Here is a 13,246-nt window from a genome sequence, read left to right on the forward strand (position 1 = left end):
TGTCCCCTGTAACTACTGATTGTAAGTCGCTATGGATAAGGGCGTCTGATAAATGCCGTAAATGTAAATCTGCGTCGTGACGTAATCGCAGATAAAAGGTCACGCGTGGAAACGTCCCACTAACTCTCACACTGAGCATGCGCGTACTGACCGGCTACATGCGCCATCTGACAACTCCTGCCAAATAAACATAGCAAACGTTTATCACGTATAAAGCATACATTTGTACGCATATATATTTTAAATCGTCTTTAAAACGAAATGTTTGAAACACGGACTTTTTCTTTTTTTTACGTAAATTACGGGCACGGCGTCCCGTCGTCTGTATTTTACGTCATAAACCTGCGCCGTGTGCCATGTGTCATGGCAGATCTGTGCTAGCGCTTCTGCGGAACGTTCTCGCAGGTCCGTTGTCTCAAAACCAGGCGTCGGCGGGCGTAATTCCTCACGTCGAGTACTGCAACAGGACGCCATGTCGGTAATAGAGGAGGAACGTGTGCGCGGCGACGGCGTTTTTAAGGACATCAGCGCGGACGACGACGACGCGCAGCCCACAGTAATCGACAGTTTGTGCATGAACTGCTATCAGAATGTACGTTTGGTCGCCGTTCGCGTTTGTCGTGCTCCGCTTGAGCGACGTGGTCCGTGATCGCCGGTGCGCGTTTGCTCTGCCCCGTCTAGGGAACGACGCGCCTTCTGCTGACGAAAATCCCCTTCTTCAAGGAGCTCATCGTCAGCTCGTTCACATGCGCCCACTGCAGCTGGAGCAACACCGAGGTCCAGGCAGCGGGCCGCATCCAGGACCGGGGCGTGTGTTACACGCTGAAAGTCACCTCCAAACAGGCACGACCGTCGAAGCTTCTGTGTGATTTGTGAAAATTATTTATATATATATATATATATATGTGTGTGTGTGTGTATATGTATAATTTTCTTGGTGACAGACCCTGGTTTATTCAAACAGGATTTGAACAGGGAGGTGGTGAAATCCGACAGCGCATCCGCCAGGATACCCGAACTGGATTTCGAAATTCCTGCTTTTACACAGAAAGGCTGTATGTGGTTTTTTTTTTTTTGGTTTTTTTTACCTAGACATAAAAATACCATGTTTATTATTATTACTATGTAATAAATCCCCTTAATCGTTGTTTTCCAACAGCTCTGTCTACTCTTGAGGGCCTTATAGATAGGGCAGTATCAGGATTGGAACAGGACCAAGCAGTACGGAAAGTATGTCCTTTTCTTACTTGACGTGCATTGTTCAGAGGTCCATTGGGCAAAGAAAAATAAACCCGACAACTTTTCAGGCTACCGACCCTGAAGTAGCAGAAAAAATTGACGAGTTCGTTGGCAAGTTGAAGAAATTAAAAGATGTCGAATGTGAATTTACACTGGTAAGTTCATATTGCTCTTACTTTTTTTTTTTTTTTTTTTTTTTCTACAAAGCATAATAATGATATACAGCTAATATGAACTTTTTTTTTTTAAAGGTAATAGATGATCCTTCTGGCAACAGTTTTGTGGAGAACCCATTAGCTCCTCAGCAGGACCAAGATCTTTGTGTTTCCTTTTATACGAGGACACCACAGCAAAACGCACAGCTAGGAATCCAGGTGAGAATCTTGCTATGTGTACCAGAGACTTAAGGGTAATACCGGGGTACTATCTTCCAGATAAGCGTTTTCACCACAAGATAAAAGAGAAGCAACTTAAATGAACATCTAATGCAGTAGAATTTCTACATGAATCAGGGCTTCCCAACACTTACATTGAGAGAGTATGAGTTTTAGTAAAAAACATATAAACGTATAATTATGGCCGGGAAACAACGGTGAAGGCAAGCACCCTTGGGTGCTCTCTGTCAGTGGATCTCCAACTTCCTAACCGGGAGACCACAGGCAGTAAGGATGGGTGGACACGTCTCAGCCTCCATCACTCTCAGCACTGGAGCCCCCCAGGGCTGTGTTTTGAGCCCCCTGCTGTACTCCCTGTACACCCATGACTGTACAGTCACTACTAACTCCACCACCATCATCAAGTTTGCTGATGACACTGTCGTGGAGGGCCTGATCTCTGACAACGACGAGACGGCCTACCTGGAGGAGGTTGATAGTGGACTTCAGTACAAAGCAGGAGAGGACCTACCAGACCCCTTTCATCAACAGGAGCCCAGTGGAGAGAGTGGACAGCTTCCGTTACCTCGGTGTTAACATCACGCAGGACCTGTCATGGTCCTGTCACATCAACACCGTGGTGAAAAAGGCCCGGCAGCATCTCTACCACCTCAGACGCCTGAGAGACTTCAGACTGCCCTCCAAGGTGCTCAGGAACTTCTACTCCTGCACCATAGAGAGCATCCTGACGGGAAACATCTCAACCTGGTTCGGGAACAGCACCATGAAGGACAGGCGAGCCCTACAGAGGGTGGTTCGATCAGCCGAACGAATCATCCGTACCAAGCTCCCTGACCTTCAATCTATCTACAGCAAACGGTGCTGCACCAGGACCAGGAAGATAGTGAAGGACCTCACCCACCCCAACAATGGACTCTTCTCTCTGCTGCGATCAGGGAAGCGCTTTCGCTCCCTGAAGTCCAACACAGAGAGAATGAGGAGGAGCTTCTTCCCGCAGGCTGTCCAAGCTCTCAACAACAGTACATAGAACTCATGCACTTTCACCTTCACCTCCAATCACTCCGGACTCTTTTGCACAAAACCACTTTGCACAAAACCACTTTGCACAAAATGACTCTGCGCTTTTTAGGTCCTTACTGCTCTTTCTTTTATGGCTCTTTCTCTCTTTCTTTAAACATTGTAAAAACTGTAACTCATTTGCACACCTTCACCCTACCAGTTACACATATTTTATGTTAAAGACGTAAAAGTGTAATACTTGGTTATGTTTGCAATATTTGCGTATTGGTTCATTGTTTACTTGCAACATTTGCAATACTGTGGTCTGTAGCAGTTGCAGAAAGCATTTCACTGCACATCATACCGTGTATGACTGTGTATGTGACAAATAAAATTTGAATTTTTGGGGAGCAATGTGTGTGTGGACGGCACCTTGCTCAGTGACTGTTGTTTCTAGGATAATGAGGCTGGGCAGGAGGAGGAAGACACGACTGGCAGTGATCTAGAGACCATGAGAAACGAGGTATTCTTTTCATAGCTAAATGTTTATTTTGAAGCGCATTTGTATCACAAATGACCTCATTCTGTTTCCAGGTGTTGATGTTCAACACAAATTGCCCAGAATGCAATGCACCAGCTTCTACAAACATGAAGCTTGTCCGTATCCTTTCCAGTGATTTTTTTTTTTTTGTATTTTTTTTTTTTTTTATATTAGGTTTTTACTTTGCATTTTACCTGGTATATCCTTGATTCCTATTCAGAAATTCCACATTTTAAGGAAGTCATTATCATGGCTACAAATTGTGACAGCTGTGGACATCGGACTAATGAAGTAAGAATATTACCTATTTTATGACCCCAACCTTCTCTACTATTATATATTATCGTTATTCAGGGATCATTACTGGAGCAGTTTTAGAGTTTTACGGGCCCCAGAAATGTTCAAGAAGAACACTAAAAATGTTGTTAATATAAATGTAATTGCCTATAATGCATTGAATATAATAGATATTATAGGTGTTGCTTTTCTTTTGTGGATGTTGAAATAATGCACATAGTTAAGTCCATTTTTAATTTAATAGGTTAAATCAGGGGGTGCAACAGAGGAACTAGGAACCAGAATATCTCTTCATCTGACAGACCCCTCCGACATGTCGCGAGATCTCCTCAAGGTAGACTGCCACACATACGATGAATTGTTAATACAATTTAATATCAGCTTCAAATTGGTATTCATATGAATGCATTAATTGATCTAAACACACTTCTTTTAATCATGTTCAGTCGGAGACATGTTGTGTTCTGATCCCTGAGCTGGAATTTGAGTTGGGCATGGCTGCCCTTGGGGGAAAGTTCACTACCGTGGAGGGGCTTCTCAAGGATATTAAAGATCTAGTAAGGACGTCTTCTTTGACCAATAATTCAAAGACTTATGTTCTAATAATCATATGTGCATGTTTTTACACAATATTGTTCTTTATTTGCAGGTAGTTTCAAAGAATCCCTTTATCTGTGGGGATAGCGCGAGCTCAGATCGAACTCAGAAGTTGGAGGCCTTTGGAGAAAAGATTGATCAGGTTTGTCACTTGCAACTCAGGCTTAATGCCCCTTTTTGTTGCAAAGCATCACTGCAGAAATTTTACTGTGTTATTTATGAATTCAACTTTGTCTGCAATTAAATTTAAGCACTAATAATATTTCGCTTTGGAACTGGCTTAAGGTGATATCTGGGGCGACTCCTGTCCATTTAATTCTTGATGACCCAGCAGGAAACAGCTATGTTCAGGTATGCAATTCATTCAATTCTGCTTCTCGTTAAGTGGATTTGTGAACTTGTATTTGAATCCTTCCTCTGCCTTGTTCTAGAACATATATGCTCCCGATGCGGACCCAGAGATGAAGGTGGAAAAGTACACACGGACATTTGAGCAGAATGAAGATCTGGGTCTAAATGACATGAAAACAGAAGGTTATGAACAAGTAGATTGTGAAACATAGGATGTTTTTGTTATTTGTGGAGTTGGTCACGTAAAATAAATCCGATTGTCTCATGCAATCAAGATTTTTAATTTTGTATCATACTCTATTACAGAATGTAATATAAATAATTTTTTTTTTTTTTTACGTGACTGGAAGCATTGTATTTTGAAATAAATTCTTTTTTTGTTTCAGTGCTATGGTCAGCCTTGTTCTCATATTTTTAAATGGACCACTAAATGACGTCTTTTGTATACAAAAGAAGTTCACAATTAATATAGAGGTGTTTAAAATTGACAGGCCTATGGTTCCGACTCTTAATTCTAATCTTAAACTTAGACGCTGGAATTTTGTTCCATATATTATCAGTGTAATACTAATTTTAGTACAGTGTTGAGAACACAGAATCAAAGATATTTCTGTACAACCAGGGCGAGCCCTAGTTTGAGTATGGAGTAATTACTGCCTTCTTACACAGTAGTCACAGAAGACATTCGAACACAAATTTATTGAAACCAAAACCAGGACAATATAGTTCACAAAAGCACCAAAAAAAAGTGGCATCGGTCCGGCAATCCCACGCTCACCGGACACCTTTCAGGAGTCCAAAAATCGTCAGAACATCGTCTCTCAGGCCCTTTCGTAGCCTGCAGAGGGGCCCGATCGCATCTGCAGCTCGTGTAGTTGTCCGAATGATTCCACGGAGTGACACTGTGACAATAACTTAAGAAAAAAAAAAAAAAAAACCCGACCTGCACCGCGAACGCCGGGCATGCTCGGTCGGAGGCGCGCCCGGCCCTTACAAGAGCCCTTGCGCCGGAGCGCGGTCACTTGCTCTTGGCCGGCTTCTCGGTCTTCTTGGGCAGCAGCACGGCCTGGATGTTGGGCAGCACGCCGCCCTGCGCGATGGTGACGCCGCCCAGCAGCTTGTTGAGCTCCTCGTCGTTGCGCACGGCGAGCTGCAGGTGCCGCGGGATGATCCGCGTCTTCTTGTTGTCCCGCGCGGCGTTGCCGGCCAGCTCGAGGATCTCGGCCGTCAGGTACTCGAGCACCGCGGCCAGGTACACGGGGGCCCCGGCGCCGACGCGCTCGGCGTAGTTGCCTTTGCGCAGCAGCCGGTGGACGCGGCCGACCGGGAACTGCAGCCCGGCCCTGGACGAGCGCGACTTGGCCTTGGCCCGCGCCTTCCCGCCCGTCTTGCCCCTGCCAGACATCCTCCGTCGACGCAGCGCAATAAATAATAATAAAAAATAATATAAAAACGACACCACCGGGTCTGCCGATATGCTCCGTGCTGTGACGTCGGCGGGGGTTGGTATTTATACTCCGGGCGGTATCCGGATTGGACGCGCGCGTTCGCAACCGGATGCCCAATAGCAGAGGGGGATTTTGTGGCACGACGGCGAGCGCTGACCAATCGGAGGACGCGGCTGTCGTACCTTAGTTTGCATGGCGGTGGTATAAAGCCTTCCGGTCAAGCTACCGGCAGTGTTTATGTCGTTCGCGGCCGAGATAGAGCGTCATGCCCGAGCCTGCGAAGTCGGCGCCCGCCCCCAAGAAAGGGTCCAAAAAGGCCGTGACCAAAACGCAAAAGAAGGGCGACAAGAAGCGCCGCAAGACCCGCAAGGAGAGTTACGCCATATACGTGTACAAGGTGCTCAAGCAGGTGCACCCGGACACGGGCATCTCGTCCAAGGCCATGGGCATCATGAACTCCTTCGTGAACGACATCTTCGAGCGCATCGCCGGCGAGGCGTCGCGTCTCGCCCACTACAACAAGCGCTCGACCATCACGTCGCGGGAGATCCAGACCGCCGTGCGCCTGCTGCTGCCCGGGGAGCTGGCCAAGCACGCCGTGTCCGAGGGCACCAAGGCGGTCACCAAGTACACCAGCTCCAAATGAGGAGCCCTCCTGCGAGGCTGGACCTTGTTCATGCGAGGAGTTAGTCCATATTTAAAACCTTTACTAATGGGTTCGAGACTCTACTCTACTCTGCAAGCTGCATGCGTTCCTCTCGCTTTTTTAATGACTAAAGCTTCCGCCCTGGAGGATCTGGTCTGCAGAAGATGGCAGCAGAGAGCGGCCGATGTCGGCTGGTCAAAGATCTGGACTCAACTTTTTTTTTTTTTTTTTTTTTTTTTTTTTTTTTAAACCTGTTGCACTGAAAGTCTTAATCTTTATTTTGTGACTTGTAAATAAAGAAATTCTTAACCACACTGTACAAGGACTTTAATGTTGCCCCCAGGGAGTGGTTTGGGGGGACGGGGGTTGTCTGTGTTAATCACCGAATTAAGTTCTTTACTCATGATCAGAGTAGTATTGCTTAGTAACTAGGTTTTTTTTTTTTCTTTTTTGGTTATGATGAACAAATTTTCTTAAATGAGAGGTTTGGGTGTTAAGTCATGGGCTACACTGCAGGAAAAGGTGTGACCCCTAGGTTGTGAGTTTTCTATGCTCTCCCATCATCCAAAGGCATGCATGCTGGGTGGATTGGCGGCTGAACTGCTGACCGTAGGCGTAAGTGTTTGCACCCTGTGGTGGGCTCTGGCAGCCATGACCCTGAAAAGGAATAAGTGATTATGGAGTGTGAGAGAGGTGCTTAAATCTAACCAAATGCCTGTAGTAAGTCCTAACCATCCAAATATGGCCACTGTTGTGACAGGAAATTTAGATGCTCTTATGATCTAGTTTAAACCTTTCTCTTAATGGTAGAATCAAACAAACCAAAAAAACTGAGCTGGGATTCAACCCTGTGTGCTGGCTGAAGGAATTTGGGAAAACCTTGAGCTGCGGTGATATGAATTATCAGCACAGCCTGCGAAGAGACTGGAGGCTCCTGACATGTGCACACACCCTGCTGCATAAAATAATGCTTTCTGTTATAATGTAAAGTCCTGTTATGTCTTGGGGCATTGGTGGCCTAGCGGTTAAGGAAGCAGGCCTGTAATCAGAAGGTTTCCGGTTCGAATCCCGATCCGGCAAGGTGCCACTGAGCTGCCACTGAGCAAAGCACCGTCCCCACACACTGCTCCCCGGGCGCCTGTCATGGCTGCCCACTGCTCACCGAGGGTGATGGTTAAAAGCAGAGGACACATTTCGTTGAGACACTATGTGCTGTGCTGCAGTGTTTCACAATGACCTTCACTTCACTTGTACTCACAGAGCAAGATGACCTGATGCTGAATATGATAAATGTGATTGTGCAATATTAGGCAGGCATGTTCGTCATTGGAAAATTGGCTAACCCAGAGTCCTTCACAGAGCTCTCCATGCACGCCTCTGAGACTTCTCAAATGAAACCTTTTTTTTTCCTCTGCACCGTGTGTCTGAGATTGTCCTTCTGTTAAAGAAATATTTTTTTATTTCCACTACACCACCATCTCCAGCAAGTTTATTTAGGCAGATAACAATTACATTAAAAGGTCTTAAATAATGAAGTTTGAATGTTAATAGTATCTACAGGAGGTCTACACATTTGCAGTCTAGACTATTTACATGCTCACATGCTTCCTTGATGACATTCATCAAGTCGTACTCTGGTCAGCACCGCGTGATTCTCAATTTGTACAGTGATTTCACAAATGTACAGTAACCAAGCCACACAATGAAGGGATGAGAGGCAACGTTCAAGAATGGAGATGAAAGTGAAACCGTAAGGAACGTCCCAAACGGAAGTGAGCGTTGAGTGTGAAGAATTTATAGCCTGTTCTGTTTCTCCACCTGATCTTAAATGGCTCACTGAGAAAAAAAAAAAATCCAAAACCCTTCTACTCCAATCTCTGGTAATTAAACAACAGGCATAAAATTACAATACATTTTCAGCACAAACATATGTGAAGGCAACCATATATTACATTCGGTCTCTTGACCTGGTGATTAGATTGTTAATTCAATTCAAATTTCATTTAGTTTTCCTTTCGAAAAATGTGAAGCTTGATTGAGGATGTAATGTAAGAAACTAGATATCCATTATAATAAAAACCACCAAACATACAACATTAGATACAAAAGGCATACAAAACCTTAATTAGATTAGAGGTACAATAACAACAAAGGGTGACCCAAATGCAAGCAGTTCACGAAATGTTCATGTTACCATTTTGCTCACCCACTGATATTCATACAAAAATATGGCTTGAGGTTTAAGAGATTATATGCAAACTTAGCTTTTTCTTACGTATCATTGGACGATGGGCACAAGAAAAGCCTTTGTTAGAAGGGATGATGTTCTTTGAGAATTCTTACATAGTGATATAATATTTGAGAGACCTCATTTTCTCACAAAGACTCGTGGCCCAGGGCTGTTTTTTTTTTTTTGGTTATGCGTGTAAAAGTGAGGGAATACCCCTACCGGGCCATAGACAGGGCACGGTTATGGAGGAATTTAGTTTATGTGGGCATGATTAGCATATTATCGTGCAGGGATTAATTGCAAAGGGGTACATTTATTTGACTTACATGCTTTTAAACAATAAACCAATGCCTCTGTGGGCATTTAAATAGGCTATGTAATCTGAATAAATAAATGGTGGGTTAACCATTTTTTTAATTGTCTTGTTCTCATTTGCAGCAGAAATTGACCTAAAAACAATAAAAGTGTTATGGTCCAATTCACAAATGCAATTTCAAAATAGATCTAAAAATAACAACTGTACAAGTAAGTACAGTACAAAACAGACTTCAGGCATATCGCATGACGTAAAATGTTTACCAGCTGTGTTTCATCTGATCAGATTGCTCCCTCCCTCCTTTACCCTCCACACCCTTTCACTTCTGATCCACCCAGAAAGGAGGACAGTATAAAAGGTATGAAGATTGAAGATGAGTGAGAAAAGGACAGAGATGGGGAGCCTGATCCATGATAGGTAAATCATTTTCCAATAATCGCAATAAGCAGAAAGGTGGATGTGCCGTTGTTTGTGTTATTATGCATTGCTTCAGTATGTACGTCAGTCCTGCTGTGCATAATTTATTTTGTGCTTTCATATCATTGAACAAACAAGAACAATAGAGATTTGTAGTTTCAGGCTTTATGTTTACTGGGGTTAAGTGGGGTCGAGGTGAACGTCACATTGTTCTGATCCCCCCGCAGTTGCTGGCTCTTCCTGCCAGCGTTTCTCTTTGCTGTGACTTTTGACACTGATGCTCAGGAAGCCTGCCTAACAGACCCAACGTATCGAGAGCCAAGTGAGTCAAACACTCTCGCATCCTTCAAAGTTTCTGTCAATGGGATCCGAAAGCACTCACCTTCTCTATGTGACCTCCCATGCTCCCACATAGTGATAACTTCATTGTGTGACTATTAATGTTAATATCTTACATGTTATTCTTCCCACTACAGCGAACTCTGATGTCATGGTAACATGTGGCACAAACAGAATGGAACTGAACATCTTGATGTGTGGCGTCTACTTTAGTGGATTCAACTCATCACTCTTGGCCCTCAATGGACAGTTTGGCAAGCCAGACTGCATGGGAACCCCTGACTGGATCGCCAGGCCCCCCGTGTTAAAGTTTAATTTCTCCATAACAGAGCAGGCTTTAGCAGTCTGCTCCAACAAGCTCCAGGTACAATGATTAAAAACACTGCCCAGATCCTGTCTTTTTAAAAAATGTAAATGTTGTAATTGAATCGAAGGAGGTTGACTGGGAATTTGAATGCTGCAGATCACTCAGGAAGTCGGCTCTGGCCTGTTCTCCGACTACTCGAACGTCCAGTTCGTCAACGTCTCAGGGGCGGTCAGCTCTCTGGACCCCAGCGCGGGCACAATCACCTACCGCCAGCAGATGCTGTACATGTTCTCCTGTCGATACCCGCTGCAGTACCTGATCAACAACACACGGATAGGAGTGTGAGTCTACCTTCGTATTAACCTTATCTTCTAAAACCGAAACAATATGACAAATAACTATCCAAATTCAATGGGCCCTTGGCTGTCCAACTGTGGCGTGCTCCCTCTAGTGGCATCGCCGCATCAATAAAACTTCTTAATCTTCTCAGTGTAGCACCGTTCATTTCCTCGCTTGCTGTCTGTTAAACCAGTTAAACAGGCGTAATCTGCAGGACTGATACAAGATCGCTTTGATCAAGCTTGTGCCATTTTCATGGACATTTCATGGCGGAGACAATTGAGAAAATTGCTCTTTGGTTTGGTTTTCACTGACGTTACATCATGTCCTCATCATACATCAGATTACATCACAAGCTTTTTGTCTGCTTCACAGGGCCGGTGTGAGTTTAGCTGTCAAAGACAACAATGGAAGCTTCATCAGCTCATTGGCCATGAATCTATATGGAGTGCGTATGTGTTTTTTTATGCTCAAGTCCACTGGAAATCTCATCTACATTTAGATTTTGATGTCTACGGGGAAAGTGCACTTTGTAAATATGTCATTTTTTTATTCTGTCCAAGGATTCATCGTACACTTCACCGCTTTCGATCCCTGACAGCGGACTGAATTTGAAAACGAGGATCTATGTTGAAGTTAAAGCCACAAATCTTACGGAAAGGTAATAATATGCATATTCTTTACACCAAGAAATAAAGACGGCTTGGAAATGGACGGCCGTTGTCGTTTTCTGAAGGTTCAATGTTCTACTGGACCGATGCTATGCTACGCCAAGCCCTTATCCTGTCAACAGAAGTTTTTTTGACCTCTTTGTTGGGTAAGTGTTTGCTATAAAACATCTTTTTTCTCTTCCTGCCCCATGCAACCATTGCAGAATTAACCATGTTATTTCTTCCTTTCTCTAGGTGCAACCACGATGCACAAACAGTGATGGGTGTAAATGGTGCATCACAACAGGCTCGCTTCTCGTTTGAGGCTTTTCGTTTTGTGGAGCACAGGAACCAGACCGTCTCAACCTTCTATATTCACTGTGCCACAAGACTCTGTGAGAGGACCTACTGCAGCTCTTTGATGCAGGTACCATCATGTACCGTGGTATAGCAGGTACTGTGCATTTCTAAATACCAGTGTGGTAAAACGTTTTCTCCTCTGTTGAATTCATACTCGGCAGAACTGCACAGTCATTGGCAGAAGAAGGAGAGCAGTAGAGACAGCCCAAGGCACCTCTGTGACTGACGTGGCAACGGTCACCTCTGGTCCCATTCTCACCAGATTGGACAAGGGTAGGGCTTTCAAATAAAGCAACATATGGAGAGCTGCATGAATCAATGCAAATGATCAGATCATGCTGAATATCTAGAGTTTTTAATGTGTGTTTCAATCTTTTAATCTTCACATTTTTTTATTTATTTTCCCCAAACAGGTGATGGTGTGGGGCAACCTGCAGAAGGTAGCTTAATTTTTTTGTTTATGGTTTGACTTTGAACTAGATCTTGATGGTGTAATGAAGCCCAGAGTTTTATAGAAAGATGCATATGTAATTTTTTAGACCCAGGTCACCTCCTGGTATCATATTGGACTATTTCCTTTCAGTGTCTGGTTCTTAGATTAAATTTCATTATTTCCTGGGTAGACAAAGGGATGATTATGCTCCACGCATTAAAAAAAAATTAGCCGGGTTGATGGGGAGATCAAATCTCTTGTTTTGACACGGAAGAATATTTTCCCCAAAATGAGATTGAGAATAGTCCATCAAAATTCTGATTTCTCTTTTATACATTATGGCACAGTAAACTCCGATTGATCCAATAATCTGAAGTTTTTAAGCATACGCTACCATGTAGCATATGCATGTCTAGATGACAACTTTAAAGTTATAAATCAACAGTGGCCAGGGGTCACAGTGGAAAGAGATTCTTCGAATGACAGTGCAAGAAGGCAATTCCAGATTTAAAACCATTTAAACAATTAACTTTGAAATGGCCACTCTTTAACATGTTTTCTGTTTAACTTTGGCACATTTAGTGTAGTGTAGTAGTGTATGAAGCACATTAGTTACTTGGTCATGATTTGTTCCAAATCTAAGACTTGAAATTATTATATTTTTTATTTCAGTAATACCGATCTGTTCTCAAAATTAAATAAAAGCTATTGTATATTGGTATTTAATGTAGTCTTATAATATCTGACAGAACATAACAAATATAGGCAGCATGGCTCAGGGGAAACATTACCTTAATAGCTTTATTCCATTCCATAGATGTTCTCTAATAAGCCAACACATTCCTCTTCTTTTCCACAGAATCAAACCTTCCTCTGAACAGAGGAGCGGTGATGGGGGTGGCTGTGGTCTCAGCAGTCATTGGTACTCTCTGCATCGTGACCGTAGCAGCTATCTGCTACTGGATTTACCGGACTAAGAGACACAAATTGGAAAAGTGCACGTTGTTCCACTGACAGGCCAAAAAGAAAACACATTAAAATATGGCCATTGTGAAACAACTAATGGAGGCTTTCTATTTACTACTGGCAGGGTAATATACAGTTCCAGCACCCTATGTATTATAATATACACAATCCATATATCTAGAAGTATTCTGTATTATCATGACATATATATATATATATTCTGTATAATATAATTTCATGGCAACCAGTATAGAACACAGTTAAAATCACTGGTGATGCTTCAGCCATGACCTATTTTCTTTTTAAATAACCACAATAAAAGTAATATATATACCACAATGCATGAAGCATGAATCTTCTACTAATAAACGTTACA

The 13,246-nt window shown here is 43.3% G+C and overlaps 4 protein-coding genes across 4 annotated transcripts; 3 read left to right on the top strand and 1 right to left on the bottom strand.

Annotated features, from left to right (window-relative positions):
- The first annotated feature begins 353 nt into the window (after nt 1–353).
- Nucleotides 354–4,804, top strand: zpr1 (ZPR1 zinc finger). The gene is made up of 14 exons (XM_028982794.1): nt 354–592; nt 682–843; nt 965–1,055; nt 1,160–1,230; nt 1,308–1,394; nt 1,491–1,613; nt 3,091–3,156; nt 3,228–3,294; nt 3,395–3,465; nt 3,716–3,805; nt 3,918–4,028; nt 4,121–4,210; nt 4,354–4,419; nt 4,500–4,804. Exons 1-14 carry the CDS (start codon nt 473–475, stop codon nt 4,629–4,631), a joined length of 1,347 nt encoding a protein of 448 aa, XP_028838627.1. The 5' UTR covers nt 354–472; the 3' UTR covers nt 4,632–4,804.
- A 295-nt stretch (nt 4,805–5,099) lies between these two features.
- h2ax1 (H2A.X variant histone family member 1) lies at nt 5,100–5,906 on the bottom strand. The gene has a single exon (XM_028982795.1). The coding sequence runs from the start codon at nt 5,822–5,824 to the stop codon at nt 5,438–5,440; it is 387 nt and encodes a 128-aa protein (XP_028838628.1). The 5' UTR covers nt 5,825–5,906; the 3' UTR covers nt 5,100–5,437.
- A 212-nt stretch (nt 5,907–6,118) lies between these two features.
- On the top strand, nt 6,119–6,716 carry hist2h2l (histone 2, H2, like). Its single transcript, XM_028983810.1, has one exon. It carries the CDS (start codon nt 6,133–6,135, stop codon nt 6,511–6,513), a length of 381 nt encoding a protein of 126 aa, XP_028839643.1. The 5' UTR covers nt 6,119–6,132; the 3' UTR covers nt 6,514–6,716.
- Nucleotides 6,717–9,432: 2,716 nt separating this feature from the next.
- On the top strand, nt 9,433–13,209 carry LOC114792173 (zona pellucida-like domain-containing protein 1). The gene is made up of 11 exons (XM_028983073.1): nt 9,433–9,476; nt 9,704–9,798; nt 9,953–10,179; nt 10,279–10,463; nt 10,837–10,909; nt 11,025–11,122; nt 11,198–11,278; nt 11,367–11,538; nt 11,633–11,744; nt 11,885–11,911; nt 12,764–13,209. The coding sequence occupies exons 1-11, from the start codon at nt 9,433–9,435 to the stop codon at nt 12,916–12,918; spliced, it is 1,269 nt and encodes a 422-aa protein (XP_028838906.1). The 3' UTR covers nt 12,919–13,209.
- The last annotated feature ends 37 nt before the right edge of the window (nt 13,210–13,246 follow it).

The sequence above is a fragment of the Denticeps clupeoides genome, chromosome 6 (assembly GCF_900700375.1).
Source record: "Denticeps clupeoides chromosome 6, fDenClu1.1, whole genome shotgun sequence".
Classification (NCBI taxonomy): domain Eukaryota; kingdom Metazoa; phylum Chordata; class Actinopteri; order Clupeiformes; family Denticipitidae; genus Denticeps; species Denticeps clupeoides.

What these genes read in the sequence shown, in the direction of transcription:
- zpr1 (XM_028982794.1), top strand. Translation starts at nt 473, where the DNA reads ATGTCGGTAATAGAGGAGGAACGTGTGCGCGGCGACGGCGTTTTTAAG. An exon ending in AGGACCAAGCAGTACGGAAA is followed by an intron (nt 1,231 to 1,307) that starts GTATGTCCTTTT and finishes ACAACTTTTCAG; the next exon opens with GCTACCGACCCTGAAGTAGC. An exon ending in TCAAGGATATTAAAGATCTA is followed by an intron (nt 4,029 to 4,120) that starts GTAAGGACGTCT and finishes CTTTATTTGCAG; the next exon opens with GTAGTTTCAAAGAATCCCTT.
- h2ax1 (XM_028982795.1), bottom strand. Translation starts at nt 5,824, where the DNA reads ATGTCTGGCAGGGGCAAGACGGGCGGGAAGGCGCGGGCCAAGGCCAAG.
- hist2h2l (XM_028983810.1), top strand. Translation starts at nt 6,133, where the DNA reads ATGCCCGAGCCTGCGAAGTCGGCGCCCGCCCCCAAGAAAGGGTCCAAA.
- LOC114792173 (XM_028983073.1), top strand. Translation starts at nt 9,433, where the DNA reads ATGAGTGAGAAAAGGACAGAGATGGGGAGCCTGATCCATGATAG. An exon ending in GGGAGCCTGATCCATGATAG is followed by an intron (nt 9,477 to 9,703) that starts GTAAATCATTTT and finishes ATCCCCCCGCAG; the next exon opens with TTGCTGGCTCTTCCTGCCAG. An exon ending in TGGCCATGAATCTATATGGA is followed by an intron (nt 10,910 to 11,024) that starts GTGCGTATGTGT and finishes ATTCTGTCCAAG; the next exon opens with GATTCATCGTACACTTCACC.